At 41.4% G+C, this 27,447-nt stretch overlaps 1 protein-coding gene across 5 annotated transcripts in view; it reads left to right on the plus strand.

Moving 5' to 3' along the window:
* Positions 1–27,447, plus strand: part of XPO6 (exportin 6) — a 104,315-nt gene that overhangs the window by 43,068 nt on the left and 33,800 nt on the right. For all 5 annotated transcript variants that reach the window (XM_072753603.1, XM_026011066.2, XM_026011069.2 and 2 more), the window contains 4 exons: positions 1,381–1,458; positions 11,472–11,925; positions 15,246–15,372; positions 20,858–20,967. In XM_072753603.1, the coding sequence (XP_072609704.1) occupies positions 1,381–1,458; positions 11,472–11,925; positions 15,246–15,372; positions 20,858–20,967 (769 nt within the window). The remainder of the gene's footprint in view (positions 1–1,380; positions 1,459–11,471; positions 11,926–15,245; positions 15,373–20,857; positions 20,968–27,447) is intronic.

The raw sequence follows: 27,447 nt of genomic DNA on the forward strand, positions 1-27,447 counted from the left end.
GAAGTGCTTGGCATGCAGTGGGCACTTAAATCAGTGAAGAATGCTTGATCAAAGTAAACTTGTCATTTGCCCTCTGTTCTTCCCCACATCCCCAGGGGAAACCCATACTTCAGAGCAGTTATTCATTCACGGCACATTTATTGATGTCCCCAACCAGAGGCTTAAATTTCTGTCGTCAAGGACCATGTCTGATACTTCTGTATCCTGCTATGTGGACATTAAAATGTATTAAATTGCGATTAGTTTGCATAGCGTAAAATCCACCATTTTACAGTGTTACAACTTGGTGGTTATTTATTTATTTATTTATTTATTTATTTATTTATTTATTTATTTATTTATTTATTTATTTATTTATGATAGTCACAGAGAGAGAGAGAGGCAGAGACACAGGCGGAGGGAGAAGCAGGCTCCATGCACCGGGAGCCCGATGTGGGATTCGATCCCGGGTCTCCAGGATCGCGCCCCAGGCCAAAGGCAGGCGCCAAACTGCTGCGCCACCCAGGGATCCCGACTTGGTGGTTTTTAATATATTCTCCAAAGTGAATGCAGAATGATCATACCATCTAATTCCAGAACATTTTCCTTACTGCCCTTCCCTCTTGAGCCCCTGGCAACCACTAATCTGTTTCTCTATGGATTTTCTTATTTGGCCTTTTCATAAAAAGAAAAACAGTATGTGGCCTTTTGTGTCTGGCTTCCTTTTCTTAGTGTGATACTTCAAGGTTCATCTTCATTATACTATTAAATATTTTGAAAACACAGTATTTTCAAAAGCTTTTATGATCCATCATCTTACGTGGTAGGTTCTGTAAAGAGACACAGAGAAGAATAAAACAGTCTCTGCCTCTAGGTTGGGGTACTCTAGTAGGGGAGAAAGACAGCTCAAACCAGTGTGTTAAGAGTTCTAGTCGAAGCGTGTTTTACTCACAGGCAGGACTGAACAGACAAGATTTCTGGGAACGATGACAAGTGGGTAGAGCTCTGAGGGGTAGTTAGTAGCAGTGAGTCTGGCAGGAGTAGAAGGAGGAGAGCAGGTCAGAGGTTGATGTGGAAGGAGTAGCACCTAGGTTGGCATGTGCAGCCTTGTGTGGGGATGTGGGCAAGGCCAGATGGGCCAGCAGAGGCCTGAGGCCGAGATCGTGTGGGCTGGTGCTGTGGGCTAGGGGAGGAGCGTAAGAGGAATAGTGGTGAGTTTGTGGGGGAAGATAAATTGAGTTTAGAACATCCAAGTGGTGTTGTCCAGTAATGTTCAGGTGGACATACAGTGGAGAGAGATATGTTTAAATACTGATGTTTGATCAGGGATATCATTTTTCTAAATCTGATTTTCATAGGTTAGACTTTGTTTCTTAAACTCAGTTTTTCCTTTCTTGATAGGTATCTTGGAGACTGTCTGGGACAAACACAGTGTCACTGCTGCCACCCCACCACCATCCCCGACCTCAGGAGAAAGTGGTATGGTCTGCCCACCACATATGATGTTCCTCTTTTTAAATGCAATTTGGGGTCTTGATGGGGTAGCAATTGCTTATCTATGTCAGATACCTGTGCTGATTCTTCCTTAATCTATTTTCGGTCTTTCTGCCCATGTTTTCTGAGGAGCTAGCTCTGCTTAGTTCTTCGTAAGTACTTGTACTTTCTAATACACTTTGAGCAATGTATACTATTTCTTCCTTTTCCATCAGAAAGATGGCACCTTTGATCTGTCATCCACCTCCGTTCCCTTCAGTCGTTGTTGTCCCTTCTGGTTGGTTTTTTGCTTTTTCTCAGATTTCGTGGCTGTATTGCTCATGCTGGGGTTGGCATGCACCCATGGGCTTGACAGGTCTGCTGTTCAGTTACGCAGGGGTCAAGGTTGCAGGGGCTGGTTAGTTTCCTGAAGGGGTGTGGGCAGGGGGAGGAAGAGGATGTGTTTAGTGCTTGCTTCCCTACTGGGCTGGGGGAAGATGGGATCAGTGTGCAGTAATCAGCATTGACTTTATATCTGTTCAGAATAATAAAGTATGGGCACATTTGCAGTGTCACTAAGTAGTTTACTGGTGGTTAATTATCCACAGTTATATTAATACCTTTTTTAAAAGTCCAAGTGCAGTTTGCCTAAAAATGGCTGCTTTCAAGGATAGATAGAAAGAGGAAATTGTGTCTGAGCAGAAACTTTTAGTTTCCAAATGCTTGTGTTTACACTGAATGATCACAAATGCTTTTCAAGTAGAGTACATCCTGTGAATTGCACACATTTCTTCCTCTACTGTAAATATTGGTATGGCTAATGAGAAAGATTTCCCCATCTTTCTCCTTTACCCTAGCAAACAGGCTGTTGAAATCAGACATTTCCAAGCCTGAGCTGTTTCATGTAGCCTCTTGTTGTTAATAAGTGGAAGTTGAAATTCTTACAGAGCTACTGTAGGGCTGAAAATATAGCATGACGTTTTAGGGACGGCTCATAGTATACTAATTTATTCCAAATTCCATTTATCATACTTGGTTTAAAAGCTATTAGAGAGTCATTTGTCATACTTGTTAGATTAAACACTTATTACAGAGCTTGAGAGTGTGTTAAAAATCAACAGGGATTTGAACTTTATTTGTACTTGGTGGCAGACTTTCATTTTCAACGTGAATATTTGAGATGACTTAGCAGATTTATATTTTGCAATATTTGATGTTTAAAGAAAAAAATTGCAAATGAGGCTGAGCTTTGATTTTTTTTTTTAATTGAGTGTACTCTTTTGAATCTCCTGCAGTTTGGCTGGTCTTAAAATGTGTCATTTCATTTAAATTATAGTTTACAAAAAGATTAGTTCTTTTGAATTGGATTTGGTTTTAGGTAGGTGAATACTGACTTAGCATCCAGTTCCAGTTAGCAGCAGTTTAGTAAAACTTGTTTCTCAGAGATCATTTTCCAATGCCAGAAGCTGTGTGTTTTAGTTGGCTTAGTTCAGCTACATCTTCTGAATGAACTCCGTTTCTACTTTAATAGACCTATTTTCCTGGAGGCCGGGCTGGGGAATATCAGAATCAAAAATATATGCTTGCCTCCCTTCTGCGTTGCCGAGGTTTTGTTGATGAGGTGAGGTAAAATACAGTATGAACTGACTTGACATTTCCGTATAAACAAAACCTAACAGTGTGGTGCATACTTCTTGAAAATTGCCTCTTAGGCACTGTTAAAACATTTTTGAAGTCTTGAATTTTAGTATTTGAGAAAAGGCAAAAAAAAAAAAAAAATTGGAGACTGTAGGGGGTCTAGGAAGTGAAGTAGGCTTTTAAGCTGGCATACTTCTTAAAAAACAATAGGTTTACACGTTCATGTGATATGCCTTTTTCCCCTTTATGACAGTTGCAGGCGAAGCTGTCAGATCTTGTTCCATTATTTGGACAGTGCTGATGATTTAATATTTATTTTGATGGTTTTGCTCAACTGCCTCTGTGCACTGAAGATACCAAGTGAAGCAGTAGTAAAACTCTAGAAGACTGTTTAGCTTTGGTGACCATAAGCTCACTGTTCTAGAGGAAAGTCATTCTGAGAAAACTTAGGGCCCAGTGAGTAAACGAGATACCGCCCCCCCCCCCTCCCGCCCCATCCCATCCCATCCCATCCCATCCCATCCCATCCCAACCTCTAGTCGGGCATTCCTGTCCACCTCTCTCTGCCTGGCTGAATTTGCATGCAGCTCTCTGGCAGCCCCATGGCTTTTGGCATTTTTTCCCCCTCATATGCTTTCTGGTAACATCATTTTCAAAGAACAAACAAAGCCCAGGTACTGTCCCTGCATCCAGACTCTTAATAGTCTGGATGTAGAAGAAGCTTTGAAGGGCGCTTGTGGTCTGCTTCTCAGAATAGTTCCTCATATTGTTGCCTTATCTTTTATTTATTTATTTTTTATTTATTTATTTATTTTTTTAATTTTTATTTATTTTATGATAGCCACACAGAGAGAGAGAGAGAGAGGCAGAGACACAGGCAGAGGGAGAAGCAGGCTCCATGCACTGGGAGCCCGACGTGGGATTCGATCCCAGGTCTCCAGGATCGCGCCCTGGGCCAAAGGCAGGCGCTAAGCCGCTGCGCCACCCAGGGATCCCGCCTTATCTTTTAAATACGCCTCACTAGACCAAAATCCTGTGAGGTAGATGATGGTTGTATCAAACAAACGGGCTCATGGGGGGATCCCTTTGCCAGTAAGTGGTGGAGCAGGGAAAGAAACCCGTCCGAGCTTAGGTGCCTGGTCTTCATCCTAAATTTGCTTTCTCGTCCTGCTTCCTCCTCCCCCTGATTTAGAGCCCTGGCTCTGCCACGTACTTAGTGTGCCATCCCTGACCGCTGGCCCTGTGGGCTGTGAAAGGCAAAGAATGGAGGACCGAGTATGGGGAAGGCGTGGCTGAGCCCTCCGTATGCTGGGGCTGGGGCTGGGGCTGGGGCTTCCTGCTGCATTGGAGCAGCCTCAGCCCTCTTCCTTCCTCAGCCTTCTCTTGTTCTCACCTCTTTGCTTGGACAAATGAGGGGGGCAGGGAGGAAGCAGTGAAAAGAATGAAATGAGATAAATACTGCAATTCTGGGTTCGCTCTCGTCATTCTGCAGTAAAACCTGAGACCATAGCATTCCCGTCTGCAAGATGCATACTGTTGGATATGGGTCTGTACATAAACGGACAATCGCAAGTTTCTAGAGTACAAGTACATCAGGGAGCTCAGATTGATGGAGACCAGTTTATGCCTTCCTGTTTTCTCCTAGACTTTGCAAATTGCAGGTCTTTGTGCACTTCCAAATCTTTTCGAGTATCCCCTTATCAGCTACTTGTAGGCAGATGGGACTGGGGAGGGCCACTCAATCCTGTGAGCTCATTTTCCCATTCAGGCTCCTTGAATGGAATTACTCCACATTTTGCTGAGGCCGCAGTGAAATCCCTGGTTCTTAGTTGGGGCGATTTTGCCCTGCACGGGTTCTTTGGCAACATGGAGAGATATTTTGGCTAACATAACATGGAGAGTGGAGAGGGTACTACTGGCATCTGATGCGTAGAAGCCACGGATACTGCTAAATGTTCCATGATGTGCAGAACAATAAAGAATGATCCAGCCCCAAATATCAGTAGTGCTGAGGTTGAGAAACTCTTGAGTTAGTAGATGTAGAACTGAATAGGAAACATGAAATTTTAATAATTAAGAAAGTAAAAAAGCCAAAGGGATCTTCGCATGAATACTTAACACATTGCTTCCAGGTGAGTAAATACACCAGAGTTGTCCACTACTTCCTGGCAGGGGTACGTACTGCTGCCAGAGCCTGGCCCAAGTCAGAGAACCTGAAGTCTCTCACAGGCTTTGTAAATTGAGTTGTACCCTCTTGCACAGGTAGCTTATTTAAAGCTCTCTTAGGCTTGCATTGGAAATATTGGCAACGTGAAGCAGAGTCCCTCTGTTCTGTGGAAATTCCTTCCACTTTGATTAAAATACAATTTTTGAAAAACTCTTTGTAACCTACTAAAATACTTTGGAACATTTAAAGTTGAATAAAATCATTTTCATTGAGAGCAACCTTAAAAGATTCTTGTTTTGAGGGGAAAAAAGATAATAGGGATCATCTTATGCACTTAAATAATCTTTACCTTTGCATAATTCTGTTCGGCATTTGTCCTTTTGCCTGTATTGTCCTACAGTTGCCGTCATGGTGTACATGCTGGTTTATTTAGGACTTCAGATCAAGCATATTTTTCTCCATTTGAATATTAGCTTCCTTACTGATCTCTTTTTCCTGGCTGCATGATCTTTCCAGTTGACCTGCTTTCTGGGAAGGAGCATAAACTTAGGGGCCAGGCTTGGATTTCCGTTTTAGCTCTACTTATTTATTAGCAGGGAAACGTGGGGGAAAGATTTCATCTCTCTGTGTCTTAGTTATTCTAATAGTTTGTAAATGCAGGTAATACCTGTCTTAGAGCTGTGAGCGTGAAAGGAGAATGTGTATGTAAAGTGCTTAGTGCAGCACCACGCATATAATAATAGCACATCAAATGGGAGCTGTTCATAATGTAATTATTGTTGCTTTGCTTTTCTTCATCCCTTTAGCAATCCTATTCTGGAAAAGTTCCTCTGAGCTAAAGAGTAGGGGCAACTTTTTGTTTGTTTTCGTTTTTAAAGCCACAATTTATTTCTATTTAAAAATGTTCAGGAGACTTTAAAAAAAGGTCCAAGGGTCCAAAGATGTCCAGGTTTAATAGAAGATCATACTGACAAGGTGTCTGATGGTTCCTCCTTTGCTAAAGCCTCCATTTGATCCTGCTTAATTATCCACCTCCAAAATTCTTCTAGTTGGAGAGTGGTGATTTCCTCTGACTCCAGCACCTTCCATAAATGGCCACTGGTCCTTGAACAATGAGAAAAGCGATACCAGAAACAGTTACTGTCATTGAATGAGAGAAAGTTGTACATACAGACTCAAGTGAACAGCCATGGCAGCAATTCAGAAAATAGCCTTATTAATCCAGTAACGAACTGGATAAATATTTATAGATTGTACTTGAACATCCTTCTTGCATAATTCTTTGAAACTAGGTCTTCTGATTATCAGCATGGGTTGCTGAGATCATGATGAGTTTCAACTAGTATTAAATGCAGCTATTTCCAGGTGCCTGGGTGGGTCAGTCATTTAAGCGTCTGATTTGGCTCAGGTCATGATCTCCTCGGTGGTGGGATTGAGTCCCATTTTGGGTTCTGTGCTCAGTGGGAAGTCTGCTTGAAGATTCTCTCCCTCTGCCCCTTCAGTGCTCTTTCTCTTCCTTTATCTCAAATAAATGAAATCTTAAAAAAAAAAATGCAGCTCTTTCAGAATAGAAACCAGTGAACACCATACAAGATATGATCCCTAGGGACAACTTTTTTTTTTTTTTTTTTTAGTTGTACAATTCAATTAACTTTTATTGGTGTTCAATTTACCAACATACAGAAAAACACCCAGTGCTCATCCCGTCAAGTGTCCACCTCAGTGCCCATCACCCATTCCCCTCCAACACCCGCCCTCCTCCCCTTCCACCACCCCTAGTTCGTTTCCCCGAGTTAGGAGTCTTTATGTTCTGTCTCCCTTCCTGATATTTCCCAACATTTCTTTTCCCTTCCTTTATATTCCCTTTCACTATTATTCATATTCCCCAAATGAATGAGAACATACACTGTTTGTCCTTCTCCGATTGACTTATTTCACTCAGCATAATACCCTCCAGTTCCATCCACATTGAAGCAAATGGTGGGTATTTGTAGGGACAACTTTTTAATCTACTTTTAACAGTAGAAATTAAACCCCTTATTAATAAATTACAAGATCCTCGTTTTAATGGCTAAGGAGATGAGGCTGAGAAAGGTTAACTAATCTGTTCATATTCATCCTGCATTAGTGTAAGGCGGGAGTTCTCAATAGATCTGGGAGCCCTTTCAGGGGTCCCAAAGGTCAAATACACGTTCATAAAAGTACTAAGATGTTATTTGTCATTTTTACTCCTTCTCTCATGAGTATACTAAATAAAACTCATTCAGATCCCACATTGCAATTAACCTTTAAGAAATTACTACTAGTAAAATTTTTTTTTTTATAAATTTTTATTTATTTATGATAGTCACACAGAGAGAGACAGAGAGAGAGAGAGAGAGAGAGGCAGAGACACAGGCAGAGACACAGGCAGAGGGAGAAGCAGGCTCCATGCACCGGGAGCCTGACGTGGGATTTGATCCCGGGTCTCCAGGATCGCGCCCTGGGCCAAAAGCAGGCGCCAAACCCCTGCACCACCCAGGGATCCCAGTAAAATTTTTATATATTAAAGAACAGCTCTAATCACCTAGAAAGGCCACAGAAACACTTTAGTCTTTATCAGTTGCATATTTGTGTGAAGCTGTTTTCTTCATATACTTCAGCGAAAACAGCATATTGCAACAGATTGAAGCAGATGAGAGAGTCTATCTTCTTTTGAGCCAGACGTTATAGAGATTTCCAAAAATGTACAGTGCTACTCTTCTCACTTATTTTTTTGGCAGCAAAATAGTTTCTTCATTTAAAAATATTTTATGCTTACATGTCAGGCATTTATTATTAAATGAGTATTTAAAATATTTGAAACTTCAGTTTTAATTTCTATGTGATGAATATTAATAGACATAACCTGCGTAAGTGAAAGTTCTTTCGCTGGGCACCTGGGTAGCTCAGTCAGTTAAGCGGCTACCTTTGATTTGGGTCATGATCCCAGGGTCCTGGGACAGAGCCTCCAGGCTGGGCTCTGTGCTCAGTGGGGAGCCTGCTTCTCCCTCTGCCCTTCCCTGCTACTTGTGCTCCCTTTCTCTCTCTCTCAAATAAATAAATAAAATCTTTTTAAAAAGTTCTTTGGCATCCTCAGTAATTTTTAAGAGTACAAAGGGTTCTGGGACCAAAATGTTTGAGAACTGTTGCTATAAAGCACAAAATACAGTATAAAAATTTAGCCAATATTCCACCATTCAGAAATTACAGCATTCTAGACTCCTCGTTATATGTAGTTGCAGTGAGGTTAAGCTAAATAAAAAGACAAAAAGTGTCATCCTACATTTTAACGTTTTTTTAAAATTTATCTTGACCCTATCTAGAACAAGAGTCTAATACTCTTCTGACTGAGCCAGCCAGGTGCCCTCAGTTTTCTTTTTAATAAAAACAAATTATAGTTTTACTTGAATTTAATGGGAGGTTTTAAAAACAGTAGGAATTGCTGACCTTGAGATACTTTTTCCACAGGGAATATTAGTTTGTAAAAGATAACCTCTAGGATTAAGAAAAAAAGAGGAAAACCAGTTTCTTACTACGTGTTTTAATTCTAGCCCATATTATTTTGAGACTTCTTGCTTGTATAAAAAAAAGTTAGCTAGCACACCCTCTGTGGTTCCTACATATATTTAGTCTTGATTCTACATTTAATTCAGTGCTTGCTCTAGTCCCCTTGCACAGCTGCTCCATTCCTTAATTCTGCATTTTTATTTATTGCTTTATTTGGTTTCTCTATGCAGTTTCCTCAAGAAGAGTTTGTGGAATGGGACATCTGGGTGGCAGTCAGTTGGGTGTCTGCCTTTGGCTCAGGTGATGATCTCAGGGTCCCGGGAATGGGCCCCATGTTGGGCTCCCTGCTCCCGCTCCCAAGCAGGGAGTTTGCTTGTCCCTCTCCCTCTGCTCCTCTCCCATTCATGTGCATGCTCGCTGTCTCTCAAATGGATAAAATCTGAAAAGAGTTTGTAGGCAGTGTATTACTTGAGTTTCTGTGTTTGGGAAAATGTTCCCTTCCCTTGTTACTCCAAGGAGAGCTTTGAGTTAAATCATTCCCTGTCCCACCACTTGTGGACACAGTATCACTATTGTCTGGCTTCTTGTATTACTATGGGGAAGTCTGAATTGGGTGTTTTCTCCTTTGTGTATGTGCTTGTTATACCTACATCTCTTCCTTATTCCTAAAAAGTCTTAGTATTGATTAGTCTTTATCACTTCTTGGGGGCAGAATAAACCCCTTTCTTTTGTATATATACCTTTTATTTCAGGAATGTTTTCTTGTTATAGTTTTGAATATTTGTCTTATATCCTCTCTAAAATCTTTTTATAGCTTTTTGCAATCCCATTTCATTTGCATGATTTCTTTGAGTCTGATGCTTCTCAGAAATTAAGCATGTTGGAGGTTCCTTAGAAAGTTAAAAATAGAACTACCCCATGATCCAGCAATCACATAACTGAATATTTACCCAAAGAATACAAAAACACGAATTCAAAGGGATAACAAAAGGGATAACGCAGTCCTATGTTTATAGCAACATTATTTACAATAGCCAAGATATGGGAGTCTATCAAGTTGATGAATGAATAAAAATGTGGGGTGTGTGTGTGTGTGTGTGTGTATGTATATCGCATGCAATGGAGTACTATTCAGCCATCAAAAAGAATGAAATCTTGCCATTTGCAAAGACATGGATAGAGCTAGAGGGTATTATTGTAAGTGAAATAAGTCTGTCAGAAATGGATAAATACCATGTGATTTCACTCCTATGTGGCATTTCAGAAGCAGAACAAATGAGGAAAGGAAAAAAGAGATAAACCATGGCTGGGGAATGGGAGAAATAGGGGTTGGGGAGTAAGGAGGGCACTTGTGATGAGCACAGGGTGATTTAAATAAAAACTTAAAAACCACTGAAAAACAATTAAGAATCACCTCTTGGAAAATGTGTAAAAACAGGTTTCTGGGTGACACCCCTCCAGGATCTACCACAGTACATGTGGGGTGGGGCCCGATAATTTGTATTTCTGACAAGCTCCCAGACTGTGCTGATGGTGCAGATTCACAGACCTAACTTTGAGCAGCTCTGTAGTTCTCAGAGTTTTAGTCTCCCTTTAGTCTCCCTTTCTTCTTCTTCTTTTTAAATTGAAATATAATTAACATGTAACATTGTCAGTTTCAGGTATACCACATAATGATTTGATAAATGTTAAATATTGCAAACTAGGGCAGCCCGGGTGGCTCATTGTTCTAGCGTCGCCTTCAGCTCAGGGCCTGATCCTTGAGATCTGGGATCGAGTCCCACGTCAGGCTCTCTGCATGGAGCCTGCTTCTCCCTCTGCCTCTCTCTCTTTCTCTCTCGCTCTCTGTGTGTCTCTTATGAATAAATAAATAAAATCTTAAATAAGTAAGTAAATAAATAAAGCAAACTGATCATAACAGAAAGTTGCGATCGCAACATCCATTACTACACAGTTAACATTTTTTTTTTAATTTTTCTTTTTTTTTTTTAATTTTATTTATTTATGATAGGCACACAGTGAGAGAGAGAGAGAGGCAGAGACATAGGCAGAGGGAGAAGCAGGCTCCATGCACCGGGAGCCTGACGTGGGATTCGATCCCGAGTCTCCAGGATCGCGCCCTGGGCCAAAGGCAGGCGCCAAACCGCTGCACCACCCAGGGATCCCCAGTTAACATTTTTTTTCTTACTGTTGAGAACTTTCAAAATTAACTCCCCCAGCAACTTTCAAATATACAGTACAGTATTGTTGACTAACTGTAAGTCCCCACACTGTACATGACATCCCCAGGACTTCTTATAACTGGAAGTTTGTACTTTTGATCCCCTTCACCCATTTTTGCCCACCTTATTACCCAGGACCCCTTTACTCTTAAAGATTATTGAAGTCCTCAAAGAGCTTTGTGAGTTACATCTGTTAACACTGAGAGCATTTATTTACGTTGATTCATTTAAAAGCTGTCATGAACTCTACATGTAAACAAATGATATGTTCTCATGAAAAATACATTACCCAAAGCAAACAAACTTACTGAGCACTGAGAGGTGTGAGTGGCATTATTTTACATTTCTACAGATCCCTTTAGTAGGGAGCTTAATGAAAGATGGCTTTGGCTTTCTCTCTGTTGTAGGTAAACTTATTTGTAAGAGACTTGATAGCGTGTGTTAAAGGCTTTTTGTATTTCCAGGTGACTTACTGAGTAACCTGTTGCAGAGTCCTAGTTCAGCCAAACTGTTGAATCAGCCAATCCCCATCCTTGATGCGGAGAGTGAGTATATCTGTTCCCTGGCCTTGGAGTGCCTGGCCCATCTCTTCAGTTGGATTCCTCTGTCTGCCAGCATCACCCCATCCCTCCTAACCACCATCTTCCACTTTGCGCGCTTTGGCTGTGACATCCGGGCCAGAAAGATGGCATCAGTTAACGGCAGCAGCCAGAACTGTGTGTTGGGTCAGGAGCGCGGCCGGCTTGGGGTCCTGGCCATGTCCTGCATCAATGAACTCATGTCCAAGAACTGTGTGCCTATGGAATTCGAGGAGTATTTACTACGTATGTTCCAGCAGACTTTCTACCTCCTGCAGAAAATCACCAAGGATAACAATGCCCACACGGTGAAGAGCAGGCTGGAAGAACTCGATGAGAGGTAATGAAAACAGATGTGGAATCGGCTGTGTTCTGAGAAGGGGCCGTGACTGTTTATCATGCGGTGTCGCATAGTGTCTGTAATCCTCTTTGGTTTCAGAGTTTGGGGCTCCTGACAAGGAATGGACAGGTAGGTGTGGACCAGTAAGTCTGAGCGTAGCTGGAAGGGCTAGGGTGGCTAGAGGGATGAGTCAAGCTGGGAACATGCCTGTGAATTGTGTAGGTGTGTTGTCTTTCCCCCTCTCTGCCTCCTGTCCTCCCTTCCGCCCTCTCCCCCACCCCATCCTCACGATTCGCCTGCAGGTCTGAGGTGGCGCAGGAGCCGAGTCTGCTGCTCGTGCGTAGCCAGGAACGTGAGAGGAGGCCTTGGAGGTACAGGAGCTCCCATCCCCCTTTTCACTTGATATTGCCTGTCAGTTTTTACTACTTGACTTTTCCCAAGTGAACATCGTGCAGTGTATAGGAATGTTATTACCATGAGCTTTGCACGGATGGCACACTTCCATCAAAAGAAAAGAGATGTGGAAAAGGGCACGTATGAATGTGGCACACACTTGGGTTTCTTTGTTACCTCCCCTTGCTTGGAGCCAAAAATGACCTCACTTTTCTTTCTGAAGTACTCAAAAAGATGACTCCATCACAGTACGCTGAGGCGTGGTCTTCCGGTCTTCCTCTGGATGATGTCATTATTTGTCCCACAGCTTTCATTGATGTGATGCCACTGCTGTGTAACAGCAAGAGGGAAAATTAAAAGCATCATGTTGACTGTTCAGAAACTTCCAGGTGGATAAATTGTATTGAGTTAGAAGATATTTATCGATTGTCAGGCAGCAAATGTTGTTAATATTTTAATCCATCTTTCGTGGCTTGTTTTTTGTTATTAAGCTACACCGATTTAAGGCATTTTCCTTTTCCTTAGAGTAAGTAACAGAATATAAAGTCAAGTGCTTAAAGACTGTTTTAGTGCTTTTTTAAATATAGCAGTTTTATTAAGGGTTTTCTGAAGTTGAAAATGTGGATACAAAGATTTTTTTGGTTTGGTTCATTGTAAACAAGCTTTGTGTGAAATTTTCTTTGTATAATCACAAAAGAGCTCATAATCTCGTATAGTGATATGTTGGTTTTATTTTCCATTATTTTGTAATCGCTTTCTGTATGAATTCAAAGGCATTGGTATGCAAACACACAGTTTTATATCCTTTCTAGCTTTGGGTTAAGAAAGGCCATATTTTCATATGTTAAAAAGAAAAGTTCAGCTGCTTGTACGGAGCGTCAGGTACCTGGGCTTTGAGTTTGACATGTAGCACAATGTTCATGACGGCTTATGTTCGGGTGGTAAAGAAATAATTGTCACCAGTTATCAATGTACTGTTTTTGTTACGTGTAACCCTTGTGCTTTTGGTTTTATATTTCAATCCTATGCTTCCTCTTGCCCTGAGAAAGCTGAGAGGTGCCCAGAAGCAGAAAGGTGACCTAAATAGTACTGTGTGCTTGCTTCCTGGCTCTTGAGCCCCTGACCACTAATTCTAAACAGCTAAGTCCATTCTCAGTTGTTTAGGAGCTTTTGACCCAGGGCCTCTGCTCCTGTCATTCTCCCTCTAGTGCCTGTTTCACACCTTCCACTGCTCATTAGCACCTGTACCAGAAGGTGGGCAAGGGAAAGAAAATGAGGTGAAATAAAATCTAGATTTTCAGCTACCAAACAGCCATTGTTTGTCTGCTTAAAAAATTGGGTTGGAGATGAAAGTAAAATCGAGGCAGTGTGGCATTTACCCAAGACTTCTTCTTTGTTTTATGGGTGGCAGAGATTTGAGGGTGTCTTCCCAAAGAGCAGTAAAGTGGGCGATGGCTCAGAATAGCCACGGCTGAAGATCATGTGATACGTGGAGCAAGGAATGAGGAGTTCCTGCTCTTGAGTATTCATGATCTGAGGCATCAGAGAGAAGTCTCACACTTGACTCTAAAAACAGGCAATTTGAATGCCTTACTATGTTTCAAGTACTTGGTCCCATGATCCACAGAGACGGCCATTCTCCTTATCAAGCAAATTAATGTTTTTGTTTCTGTTTTTTTTTCTTTTTTTTTTTTTTTTTAACTGCACAAATGCTTACACATATGTGTTAGCTAGCTGTGCAGAGGCCAGATAGCTGGGTTGGCTGCCTCCAGGGTGCTAGGTCTCAGGAACAATGCAGGACATTTTATTTATGGGCCAATTTGCTCTTCTGAGTAGTAGTCTTTTTCTCCCCTTTTATTATTGCATAATCCTTGCGTTTAAAAAAGCTTTTTGCAGTGGTGAGTTTCAGAGTTGCCTGTAACTATGATTTAATTTTTGACTAAGGCCTGTAGTGAGTCTTTATATTGTTTATTGGTCTCCGAAATGTGATTTATGGAGGTATGTCCATCTCATTTTCTAATCACCTTTTGGTATCGAGGGGCTTATAATGACAGTTTCTGAAATGTGAGAGTGATGATGTGCTTTGTGTTTAGTAACAGCAGTCTCTTATCCTTGCAGCTGGGACTCACTCTCCTCTGGGAAATGATACTGGGAATACACATGAATTGGGGAGTCACTGTGCTGTTAAAGGAAAGAGCACTGGCGTGGGAGTGGATGGGGGGGTCCCATTCTGCTGTGAGCTGGCCCAGCGACCTCAGGCGGGTCACTTTATCTCATTGGGCCTCATCTGTCCAATGAAGCACCAGACTAAATTGTCCCCGAGGCCTGTCCAGCCTGGGCAGCCCTCCTCCCTTATTTTTGCAATCACTTTCAGAGTTGACCAGGATGTACTTATGTTTAATTAGCACCAGGAGCTAGGGGGTGGAGTAAGGGGGTGGGAAGAAAGAGCATTAGGTTGCAAGCCTGCATATGCCTTACCTGGATGCCATGTCTTTGGTCTAGCCTTGTTTTGTTTTTGTTCTTAGCACATTCATTTTAATATTTTGGCCTCATAGCAAAGCCTCCCAGACTTGCCACATTGAAATGATGCACATGCTCTGCCCATCAACTTTTTAGTACCATTTCCTTTCACTTGAATGGGGTCATAACATGAAGGAGTTAGAAACTCTGAGAGCACTAGTTTATAAGATGCCTTACGAGATAGTGTCTGAGGATTAAAGTTGCTTTTCTGCTATGTTTCAGGTGGTAATGGAATGAAGGGTTGCCTGACCTGTAGGTAATTGTTGCAGGCCTTTATATTTTTAACTGAAACTATATTTTAAATCTATGTAGTTCTGTACTGAAAGAAATTTGGTTTGAATTTGAGTTCTTTTCTAAGGAGATGGCTGGGTTTCAGATTGTCACCCCTTGTCTTCTTGTCTTACTAGCTACATCGAGAAGTTTACTGACTTCCTCCGGCTCTTTGTGAGTGTTCACCTGAGAAGAATCGAGTCCTACTCCCAGTTTCCCGTGGTGGAGTTCTTGACGCTTTTGTTCAAGTACACATTTCATCAGGTAAAACACCAGAACTGCCCATCCTTTCCTCCCGCAAGAAGTCTACTCTCTCGTTTTCAGGGGAAAGAGCTTCTTTACCTCCCAAACATTTAGATAGTGCTTACTTTGTGAAGATGAACATGTGTCTCCTTTACAACAGCCGTTGGAGGTGGGTATTATTAACTATCTCCATTTTCCAGATAAACCGAGGCACAGGGAGTCCCTTGCTCAGGGTCATATAGTCAGTAAGTGATGGGGCCAGGACTTGAACTCACAGAGTCTGTGTACTTAACCACTGTTTTGTTGGAGAAGCAAGAGATGGAAATAAACTTTCGTTCTATTCTGTAACTGTTGTTAAAACTTCCGATAAGGATGTTAAGTAGTGAAGCTCTCGAGAGTTAAGTTTTGGTGGATCCGATTTTTACCTGCACTCGACAGATACTTTTTGAGCTCATCTTGTATATCAGGGGCTAGGCATATAACCCTCACAAGCAAAGTCCATGCCTTAATTGAGTTTGACTCAATGTCTTTTATACACACACACACACACACACACACATATTTTTTAAAAGCTTTATTGAAGTGAAATTGAAATTTACATCTTATGAACTTCACCCATTGTAATTGTATAATCCAGTGATACTCAGTTAATAGACTTGTGCAACCATTGATACTCAGTTAATAGACTTGTGCAACCATTATCACAATTTGGTTTTAGACATTTCTATCATGCCCTATCCCTTATGCATTTGTGTGTGTATGTGTGAGATTTATTTTTAATTCCACTATAATTAATGCACTGTGTTACATTAGTTTCAAGTGTACAATATTCTTTACATTATTCAGAGCTCCTCCTTTTGTGAGTGTTTTTAGAATAAGTTTTTTATTTTAAAGATTTAATTTTTTATTCATGAGACACAGACTGAGAGGCAGAGACACAGGCAGAGGGAGAAGCAGGCTCCTCGCAGGGAGCCTGATGCAGGACTCAGTCCCAGACCCCAGGATCATGACCTGAGCTGAAGGCAGGTACCGAACCACTGAGCCACCCAGGCGTCCCATAGAGTAAGGTTTTTATTGAAGTATCACACATATACAGAGAAGCACACAAGTTATACATGGATAGCTTGGTGAATTTTCCCAAAATGAATAAATCCATGTCACCACCGCCTTAATCAAGAAATAGGACTTAGTGCCAGCACCCCCCTGTGTCCTTTCCCAATCACTTCTTCCCTTCTCTCAGTATGTAACCCCAACCCTGCCTTTAAGATCCCAGATTAGTTTTGCCTGTTTGAGAACTTTTCTAAATGGAAGTATCCAGTATTTGTTTTGTCTGCCCTTTTCATTCAGCGTCAGTTTGTGAGATTCATCTGTGTTGTGTGTGGCAGTGGTTTGCCCTCATTGCTTATAATAAGTCATTATCTGCAAATCCATTCCACTTTTGATTTGGGCAGCTTTTGGTTTTCGGTGATCATGAATGGTGTTGCAGTAGACATTCTTGTACATGCATTTGGGTGTACCTATGTAGCTTTTTCTGTTGGTGTATCCTAGGGATGATTACTGAGTCAGTTAGGGCATGTGATTTTATAAGTAGACTGTTTAGGTGGTTTAAACCACTAACATTGTAGCTTAATGAAGCTGGAAGAGAGACATGGGCCTAGGCTAGCAGGGGTGTGTGTATGTGGTTGGGAATTTAGAGCGAGGTTTTGGTGGTGAGCTAGGTTTTCTCTCAGGGCACATAAAAGTAGTGCCCCCAGTGGGTATGGGTGAACTGTTCCTGGGGGCAGCAGGGAGGGTGCAGGTGGAGGAGGACCAGGGCTGAGGAAGTGTCAAGATGTCTGATGGGGCCAGTGGGTGTGGAGCAGGAAGGGCAGCATGCTGAGCTCACCAGACCTAAGAAGGAATGGAAGAGGTGTTGAGAAGTGGGAGGGTGAGGAGATAGGAGAGAAGCATTCAAGGTGGGAGTGTTGTGAGATGGATCCAAAGAAATGGATGCAAAGGGACCAGGAGGAAAGGATTTGGTAGATACTTAAGAGTCTGTAGCAGAAATGAAAGAGATGAGGAGCAAGTGGTGCGGTCAGGAAGAAGGAGTTTATGTGGAAAAATGGAATGAAAATATTTTGCCATTTTGCTCTATGTAAAGTTTTCTATCTGTCTTTTATGTGCGGTATAGAAAAAAGCTAAATACAAGTTTTAAAGTATGTAGGTCTTATGCCTACTTCTTTGGACCTGGACCCAACAAACAGTTCAGTGTTTGAGCTCTGGTTATTTCTTTGAGGCTTGTGCCCTTGGACGAGTCTTCTTAATTTCCTTAGATTTAGTTTCCTCACCTAAGAAGATTGTGGTGGGCATCTTCACAATCTGGCCCAGTGGTCATCTTCTGTGGTCCCCTCTCTAGAATCGTATATGTTCGTTTTCCATTGAACTTTAGTGTCAGTTTTATATATTTATATGTGTTGCATTTATATACTGGGAAAAGAAATGGGTCTGGTCATGAAGCAAACAAGCTTCTTTCTTCCTCCATTACCTGAGTTCACTGTTAGCCAAGCTCCTTTGTACTCTCTTGGTCTGCTGTATGTGAACCTTGCTTACTAGGCGCAGGCTCTTACTGTGGGAGTCAGTGTCCTTTGAGGTCCAGGCTGAAGCGGATTTGAGCATCCGGTAGAGGAGCAGGAAGCTGGAAGGTGCTCTGTGCAGTTTGCTGTAGGCTGGGCTGCCCCTTACTGGAGAGGCAGAGTTGAAAAAAGGTGGCAGGGTGCACTCCAGGATCAGGAGCGAGTTCTTTGGGGTAAGATTTAAGAATAAGAAATGAAGTGCTCTCAGCTTTAAGTTCTCATCTATTCATTAGCTGTGTGATCTTATTTTATTACAGTTTAATTATCTATGAAGTGGGAAAATGTTCTTTCCTCTTGTCTAAAGGGTTAGGAGTATACTCAAGTGTTTCTGCCTTTTGTTTCTGAAATTCATAGAGAGGTGCCTAGCTAGCTCTGCAGTAGAGCATCTGCTGTCTGACACTTAATCTCAGGGTCATGAGTTTGGGGAGCCCTATGCTGGGTATAGAAATGACTTAAAGAAAATTCATAAGAAATTTTAGTACTGGTCATCGTATATTGAAAGAATAGTAATGAGACAAAGATGACGTTAGTATCTTTCTGTGATTCTTTCCTCTCTCATTTCCTTTCCTACAATTTTTTTTTTTTTTTTTTTTTTAACCAAAGCATCTTGCTGCAGTGTCTCTAGCCCCTTAGGCTGAGCAGATATTTGCCTCCACCGTTGCTTTCCTTGCTGAGGTGTCCCTAGAAGCATCTGATTTCTGTCTTATTTCCATCTTCCTGCTCCTTCTCTTAGCATATCGTCAGCAGGGCCTTCTTGGTCTTGCATTTTTCACCCCCCACCCCACACCTGCCTGTCCTTCTTAAAACAGTGCCTGGGGTAGTGTAGCATGGGGGCGAGGGCTCTGGACCAGGAGTCTTAAGTTCCATGTTCTAGTTCTCTTTCTGTTCCTTATCTCATCACCTTGAGCAGGTAACTTTGCTTCTGAGCTTTGTTGTCTTTATCTGTAAAATGGGAAGAAGAAAAACACCTGTCTACTTTCCAGGGCTATTATGAAGATCAAATAGACCAATGCAGATAACCACTGTAAAGTGCTTGGAGAGAGAAGGGTGGTATCACTACCCTTCTTGAAGAAACTTGTCTGGATCTTTAGTGATTAGTTAGCCCTTCAGCATGAAAAATAAATCTGAGTATAGGTACATTTTTAAAATGGGTCTGTGAGGGTTCTGAACATTGGATGACTGCAAAAGTGCAGCTTTTGGAGGTCATCTGTGTGACCTTAATGATCTGTATCCACAGCAGTTGTCAAAGGTGAGATTGTAGGCAGCACACAAGGCCTCACAGCGGGCCCTGCAGATAGGAAGAAGTTTCAGGTCCTGCAGAGGGTGGATCTGCCCACCTTATTTTCAGGTCTTGAGCCACGTGATATATCCTCAATTCAAAGGCATGGAGAGGATGTGTGTAACGGTAAAGTACTTTGACATAACCATAAGCCCTGGGTTTGTGTAGTGACTTTTACCAAAAGCACTTCCATATGCATCTGATCAGTTATGTTCTATGGAGGGGGGAAGGTGGGTGTTCTCAAACCAAGGAGGGACAACTGAGTGATTGACCTACAGGAAACTCAGCAAGCTGCAGCTAGTAAAGATTCCATCTCCTGGCTGTGCAAGTTGAGTGCCTGTCTATAAGCTACCCATATTATTTCCACATGGCTTATTGTTTTTTCTCCTTATTCTGGCTCATTTCATGTCCTGGATATCGTGGGTTTTGCAAAGGATGAAGTGGAGACAGGAAATGGTCATTTTGTTTTCTTGAGGACGGTCCTGTCAGTGGTCCTTACTGAGCTGTGCATTACAGTTCCAGGGCGACCCTGGGGGTTTTGAGGTTGGACTCTCCTAGTCTGCTCCTGAATAAGTTAGTTTTTCTGTCTCAGACTCAGCCTGGGTTCAGAACTCCCATCTCATGCTACCACCCAATGCGTAAATCCCATATATGCCCTCAAAAGCCTCTGGATTTCCTAGTGGATCTGAAATGGAAGGAAACTGATCCCAGAAGATGATGGCATTGTTTCTTTTCCTGTCTGGTCCTGCCACCAGACATGTGGTTCAGTGAAGTAATCACAAAACCAAAGAGCTCTCAGAGGTAGCAAGAAGTTGAGTGAATATAGAAGGGATTGAGGGTCACAAATTGAAATAGAATATGTGCAAGAAGGACTAGATTTTGGAGAATATAGTGTCTGGATTTTGCATGAAATAGAATCTCAAGGCTCTTGAGAAATCAGAGCATTAGGATCCTACAAAGACTTGCTCTTCTCTCTTTACTTTGTCTTTATCAACATCTGTTTAGAGCTTGCAATTAGTCTGTTGGACTACCTCTGCTTCTGCAGAGGATTTGATGCCTGAGGGCCAGACTGAAGCTCATTTTCAGTCTGCTCTGTAGGAACACTGCAGCTGTTACTTTCTTAACCTTCAGATAGGTGAACTTGTCACCTTTGGAGCCATTGGAGCTTGTTTTTGGTTTTGTAAGGGTATGTATTGGGAAGAGCATTGGTTGGGGGTAGAAGGACCTGCTCCTATTCCTGACCTTGAATAGATTGTGTCTCTGGATCTGAGTTTCTTTTTCTCTTAGAACAGATTTGAATTGGATCATCTTTGAGGGTCCCTCCCCCCACACCCCAGTCAATCTCAGATTTAAAGATTGGCGTCTGCTCTGCTTATTTTGTAATTTGGTTGTCTTGCCTAATGATGTGTTTGTTCCATGGCACCCTTGTCTTGTTAGGATCACCAGGGCCCAGTCATGAAGACCATCTAAAAGACACCAGTTGTGGTTACCTGGAAGCAGAGGGAATCTAGGCTTATGGTTGTACCATTCTGGTGGAAATAAACACTGGTGGGTGTGTTTCTAAGGAGGAGTCGCATTAAGTAATCTCATTGTCTGGATTTCTTTTGCATCATAGCCTACTCATGAAGGTTACTTCTCTTGTTTGGATATCTGGACGCTCTTTTTGGACTATCTGACAAGTAAAATTAAAAGCCGTCTGGGAGACAAGGAAGCAGTTCTCAACAGGTAAACCCCAGAAACATTGATAACTAGAAATAAAAAATTTTGCCAGTTTTTCCTGTGACCTGAAGGGGCAGCCATGCAGCCCAACCTCTTCAGTGAGACCAGGTCACATAAGCTGGTTAGGTAGTTAATGTCATTGTGCATATCTGTATTCTTTTTTTTCTCCCTTTTATCTCATTTTCTTAAAACATTTGTTTTCTGGTTAAAAAAGTCATTTGTATTGTTAATGTTTTAGATATGACAGTGTTTTCATGAGTTTGTTTTTAAATGGCCCTATTTTAGAGATGAAAAACTGAAGTATTTATTAGATGAAATGATACGACATCTCGGATTTGCTTTAAAATAATCCACTGGGGGGATCCCTGGGTGGCGCAGCGGTTTGGCGCCTGCCTTTGGCCCAGGGCGCGATCCTGGAGACCCAGGATCGAATCCCATGTTGGGCTCCTGGTGCATGGAGCCTGCTTCTCCCTCTGCCTATGTCTCTGCCTCTCTCTCTCTCTGTGACTATCATAAATAAAAATTAAAAAAAATAAAAAAAATAAATAAAAATAAAATAATCCATTGGGGATAGAGGGAAAAGCAGGTTGGTCATGTGTTGATAATTGATGTTGACCTGTATTGATGCTAACTTGGGGTTTATTATATTCTTGCTCTTTTGGTATGTGTTTGAAATTTCTTAAAGTAATAAAGGCTTGTTGTGAAAAATAAGTATTTTAAAAACTAGGAAAAGATAAAAATATAAAGTAGTTATCCATAATCCCACAGTACAGCGGTAACTACTTTGTACTTTTTATTGTATTTTTTAAAAACAAAATGGGGGGCAGCCTGGGTGGCTCAGCGGTTTAGTGCCACCTTCAGCCCAGGGCGTGATCCTGGAGACCCTGAATTGAGTCCCACATCGGGCTCCCAACATGGAGTCTGCTTCTCCCTCTGCCTGTGTTTCTGCCTCTCTCTCTCTCTCTCTCTCTCTCTGTCTCTCTCATGAATAAATAAAATCTTGAAAAAACAAAAAACAAAATGGGGAATGTTTCTTCCCCTCCATGTGTTTCTCAGGTCATTTTTCTTACTTGCAGGCAGAAGGTGTATTTCCTGTATATTATAGTTAATTCATTTCAGAAATGAAATAATGAGCTAATGTATCTAGAATGCTTGGCACATTATGAATGTTTGCTCAGTAAATGGCATCAGTGGTTGGTGGTGGAGACAGTGAACACCCCTTCCCCAAAAATATGCCAAATGGAGATGGTGAGGCAAATCCCTGTTTGGGAAGAGGTTGGACTGACCCTCTTAAAACGCTTTGTATTGCTGAGGTTTTATGAGTTTTAAACATTCTAAACAGATTATTTGCATTCCAAGTTTAAAATTTGCACTTTTGTTCCCAAAACATTATTTTTGTGATTGCAGAATAGCTTCTAAGTTGCTATGGTAACGGGTCAAATGTGCTTTATGGGTAGTATACTCCTGTATCTGAAACTTCATTACATAACAGTAGATCCTGTTTTTGGTGAATTTGCCAGCTATAAGTAATTGTGTTTTTGAATGAGATTCTTCAAAGAAAAGGTATTTCTGCCCTATTCTCTATTTTGTATGCTGAACAGTTGTGTCCTTTAGTTCTGGGACTGTGCCTGATTTTGCTATATTTAGTGGTAGATATTCTTTCACATCTCCCAGGCTTGTTGGAAGAATAAACTGAGGAAATGATTAATATGCAGATGCTTTTTAAAGCACAGTACAAATGTGTTTTAGGTGTGGAGAATATGGTTTCATTGAGAAAGTATGCGCTGGCAGATTATTAGTATTAAATATACACTTGTACACATTATTGTACCAACAGAAGAAGCAGTGGTTTAGAATTTAAATTCCTTTGCTGCTTCATGGGAGCAGTATTACTTTTGGTCAAGTTATATGCTGATCACATTTCCTGTTGCAAAATACGCATGCTGATATCTCTTGCAGGATGGTTAGAATTCAAGGAAATCTTGTATATAAACTGCCTGGCACAGTATTTACCCTGTTTAAAGCACTCAGTCATTGGTCACAGTGATGCCCACAACTGTGATAATAAGTAACAGGAGATGTTGCTGCCCTTTGACTGCCGATGACTGTGGAGTTAAGTGATTGGGCCTTCTACCTGCACATGTTGACCTGCCTGCCCAAGTGTCTATCATCTGATGTCACAGTTGTCAGGGGCGATGACTGACCACTTTAAACTCTAGGAATTTTTCTCATTGATCGTTTGATCATCATTCTAAATGAGACTTTCTAATTTTTTATGACTTTTTATTTTATTTTATTTTATTTTTATTTTTATTTATTTATTTATTTTTTAAAATATTTTATTTATTCATAGAGACAGAGAGAGGCAGAGAGAGGCAGAGACACAGGCAGAGGGAGGATAAGCAGGCATCATACAGAGAGCCCGACATGGGACCCGATCCAGGGTCTCCAGGATCACGCCCTGAGCTGCAGGCAGCACGAAACTGCTGCACCACCGGGGCTGCCCTGACTTTGTTTTTTAAAGTATATACACTTAGAATACTTTTATGCCCTTGAAAAAACAAAACAAAAGCCCCAAACCTTCAAAGCTGGTCTGTGGGGTTTTTTTTTTTTTAAACCATTGAATAGTAACCATCACCCTGGGAACTGGAAACTGTTGATCAGACATTGCCTAGGGTCTAGGGTTGCAGGCTGCAAAGAAGGGTGTATAAGGTAGTCCCCTGAGGGGCACAAAGAAAATAGTTGAATTTTAATGTCTACATTTTTCCTGTCACCTCTTACACTATATATTTATGCTGATGTATGCTCAGTTCCTTAAATGAAAGTTTTGAAATTTGGCAACCACTCTTCTAGGTTCTAAGAGACCCTAATATGTCAGAGATGTATTGTTCTGCAGAGGTAGCTGATAAGGAGTGCTGGCTACTGGTAATGACCCACTCATTTTAATAAAGCTCATAAATGTGATCAAATGTTTTTCAGCCGACAAAATTCATCTGAAAGAAGTTGAGGTGCTTTTGGAATCACATTTGTGGCCAGAATTTTAGAAGCAACTGATCTTGCAGGAATTAGTCAAGAATGTTTTCTTGGTGTCTTAAATGGGAAACGTAGGTGTGGTTAAGTGACAGAGGCAGCACTCAGTTCCTGTCCCTTGTGGTTTATAGGTTTTGCATCATTCATCACAACAAAGTGGTGTAGGCATTGTAGGCTATAAATTTAGAAGCACAAATGTACATGGATTTATTTTTGGGCCTAGGAGCATTGGAGCTGTGCATGTTCTTTATTCAGTGAGAATGCTCCAGAGTTTCTTAATCAGAGCTGCTGGGGACTTGCATCCCACTGTCAGAGGAATGTGTTCAGTAACATTGCCAGCTGAACAAAGCTGCTGCTGGAGTTCATTGTCCAGATTGACCATTTTCAGGTGGTGGTTTGAGAAGACCTGAAGTTCAGGCTCCTTTTCCTCTGCTGTACTCTGGGGAGGGTTGTGCCTACTTACAAGCCGTTGAGAAAAGGAAGTGAACCAGTACATGTTTGGTACCTTGGCTGACAGTAGGTGTTTTGTGAATAAGTTCTGGTTTTCTTCTGTTCTCTCTCCCTCACTCCCTTCTCTGCTTGTCACTGTGAAAGCAGCCACCTGTGTAGAAACTTATTTTTACAGGAAGATGAGGAAACCTGAAGGGAGTTAAGCAACCTAAAGTTATTGAGTCATGTCCTGTTAGCCCCTTTGTCATGAGAGTACTGGCAAGTACTAGCCACAGACCATCCAGGGATTCCGGGTGACACTGGGTTGGACTGTAAACAACTGTGGGTGAGCGTGAGAAAACCTGCTGCCCTTTCTTTCTGGGTGGGTTTTTCTGCTTAACAAAAAGGAAGTGCCATTACAGCACGTGGCATTTTGATAACAGTTAATATAAGGTGTTAACTAGTTAACTAGGTTTGTGTCAGGGCTCTAGTAGATTTCTGGGTCCTGTGAGGAAAAATCCATGCTGTTGATGGCCCCAGACAGCCAATGAGTAGAGTCTCGGTTATTTCTTTGAGTTGAGAATTGGTCCAGGGTTCTGCTCCAGTCCTTTGTAGTCACCTGATTTGGACTTTTGTCTGTTTCTTGCCTGTGCATTTATTCATTTTTTTGCTCATTTGTACTTTGACTCATCATTTGTTTACTGAACACCTACTATGTAGTTGCCCCTCCATGTACAGCTTTTTTTTTTAACTCAGACGTTAGAGTGCTTTGGGATCATATTTGTGGCTCAAGGCACACAGATCTGTGGGTTTATTTCCATTGCATGTTTAAGCATGTAATGCTACAAATTTGCCTCTGAGCACTGCTTTAGCTGTGTCTACCAGATTGTCATTTGTTCTATTTTCCTTTGTTTGCTGAAGAGATTTTCTGATTTCTCTTGGGCTCATCTCTTTGTTTAACTTCCAAATATTTGATTTCCCATCTATCTTGTTACTATTTTCTAGTTACCGTGATCTGCAAACATAGTTTGTATGATTTCAGTTTTTTTCAACTTGCTAAGGTTTGTTTTATGACTTAGTTTTCTTGGTGATTGTCCATACTGCACTTGACAAGAGTGTGTATTCTGCTGTTGTTGGGTGAGGTATTCTGTAGATGTCGGTTAGGTCAGGTTGGCGGGTGGCATTCTGTGTGTCCTCTGTCATGTTCTGTCAGCAGGAGAGAGGCAGGTTCTCTGGGTATAATTCTGGGTTTACGATGTCTTCTTTCAGCCCTATTATTTTTGCTTCATTTATTCGGAGACTCTGTTAGTTTCATACAAATTTAGTTTCCCTTTTCAATTTTTTGTTGTTTGATGATACCTCTGAGTGTTGTAGAGGTCACTCTGGTATTATAGTATATCTGCTTTTCACATTCACATTTCACTACTGCGAGTATATGGGGAAACCTTACCACCACATAGATCCTTTGCCCTCCCTTCTTTGTATTGAGGTTGCCATGTTTTACATCTATATTCATGGAAAACATCATCAATGTTTTACTTTTGCTTTTATCCATCATTAATATTTTTAAAGATCTTAAGAGGAGCAAATACTAGAGAAATGATATTTACCCAAATACTTGCCAATTCTCTTGCTTTTGTCCTTCATTCTTGATGTTCCAGGTATCTTTCTCGTGGTCATTTACCTTCTGTGTTAATCAGCTCAGGCTGCCATAACAAAATACCACTGGCCGTTTTATAGGCCTTATCTCCAAAGTTAAATGGGGGTTAAGGCTTCAACATAAATATTTTGAGTAGACCCAATTCAGTCCCTAGCACCTTCTATCTGAAAAGCCTTATGGAGGATGGTTGTAATAGCTGCCTTAAAAGTCTTTAGTAATTCCAGTGTGCCATCATCTTGAAATCGGCTTCTGTTGGTTGTTTTTCCCTTGATAAATGGTCAGTGCCTCCACATTCTTTGTATGTTGACTCATATTCTGGGTCCTTTTACCTGTTTATCCTACCAGCCTCAGGCATGACTTCCATCTCCAAAGTCACTTTGTGGTTAGAAATGGATGTGGCGGGATCCCTGGGTGGCGCAGCGGTTTAGTGCCTGCCTTTGGCCCAGGGCGCGATCCTGGAGACCCGGGATCGAATCCCACGTCGGGCTCCCGGTGCATGGAGCCTGCTTCTCCCTCTGCCTATGTCTCTGCCTCTCTCTCTCTCTGTGTGTGTGACTATCATAAATAATAATAAAAAAAAATTAAAAAAAAAAAAAAGAAATGGATGCTGCATTTACAGACCCCATACCCACGATTCTGATTCAGGTAGCAGGAATGAGAAAGGGAGAAATTGGACAAAAGATGCTCTGAAAGAGGCTCGGCCTAATGACTTCTCTTAGTTATATCCTCAACCACTGCCATCTACAGGGGAGGCTGGGAAATGGTAATCTTCCAGTTGGCCTCAGTGCCTGGTTGTCTAACTGAAAGAGAAAGGAAGAAAGGGTATTGGGTAGGTCACCAGAGTCTGTTACACCCATACACTCTCCCCGCCTTCATCAAACACTTTGGGGGAGCAGTTACTATCTAAGTGTGCTTTAGCCTGGTTCCTAGTTGGGTATAATTTTTTATGTGATAATTCCCCCCCCCCCCCCCCCAGCTAGAGTTGCTAACTGCCAGTAGGGTTTTAGGTCTGATTTAGGGTTATCCTATGCATACAAAGTTTTTAAATTCCCTTTTAGCAAGGTAATTTGTAGATGACAAGTTTCATCTGCCCTTTAGTCTGAAGTAGATTTTCTTTCCTAGAAAAATTGTGAAAATGCATTGGTCCATCATAGCAATTTATAGCATAAAACTTCTATAACTTTAGGAATTTTTTGTCTGAGCAAATGGCAAATATAAGCTCCAGGCTTAAGTGTTTGATCTTAACTTTCTCTGAAGTCTACTGAAATAGGATTTTGAGACTATTGGCAATTTTTCCTTTAGGTACTATTTTTTTTTTAAGATTTTATTTATTCATGAGAGACACACACACATACACAGAGAGAAGA

The sequence above is a fragment of the Vulpes vulpes genome, chromosome 3 (assembly GCF_048418805.1).
Source record: "Vulpes vulpes isolate BD-2025 chromosome 3, VulVul3, whole genome shotgun sequence".
NCBI classification, from domain to species: Eukaryota; Metazoa; Chordata; class Mammalia; order Carnivora; family Canidae; genus Vulpes; species Vulpes vulpes.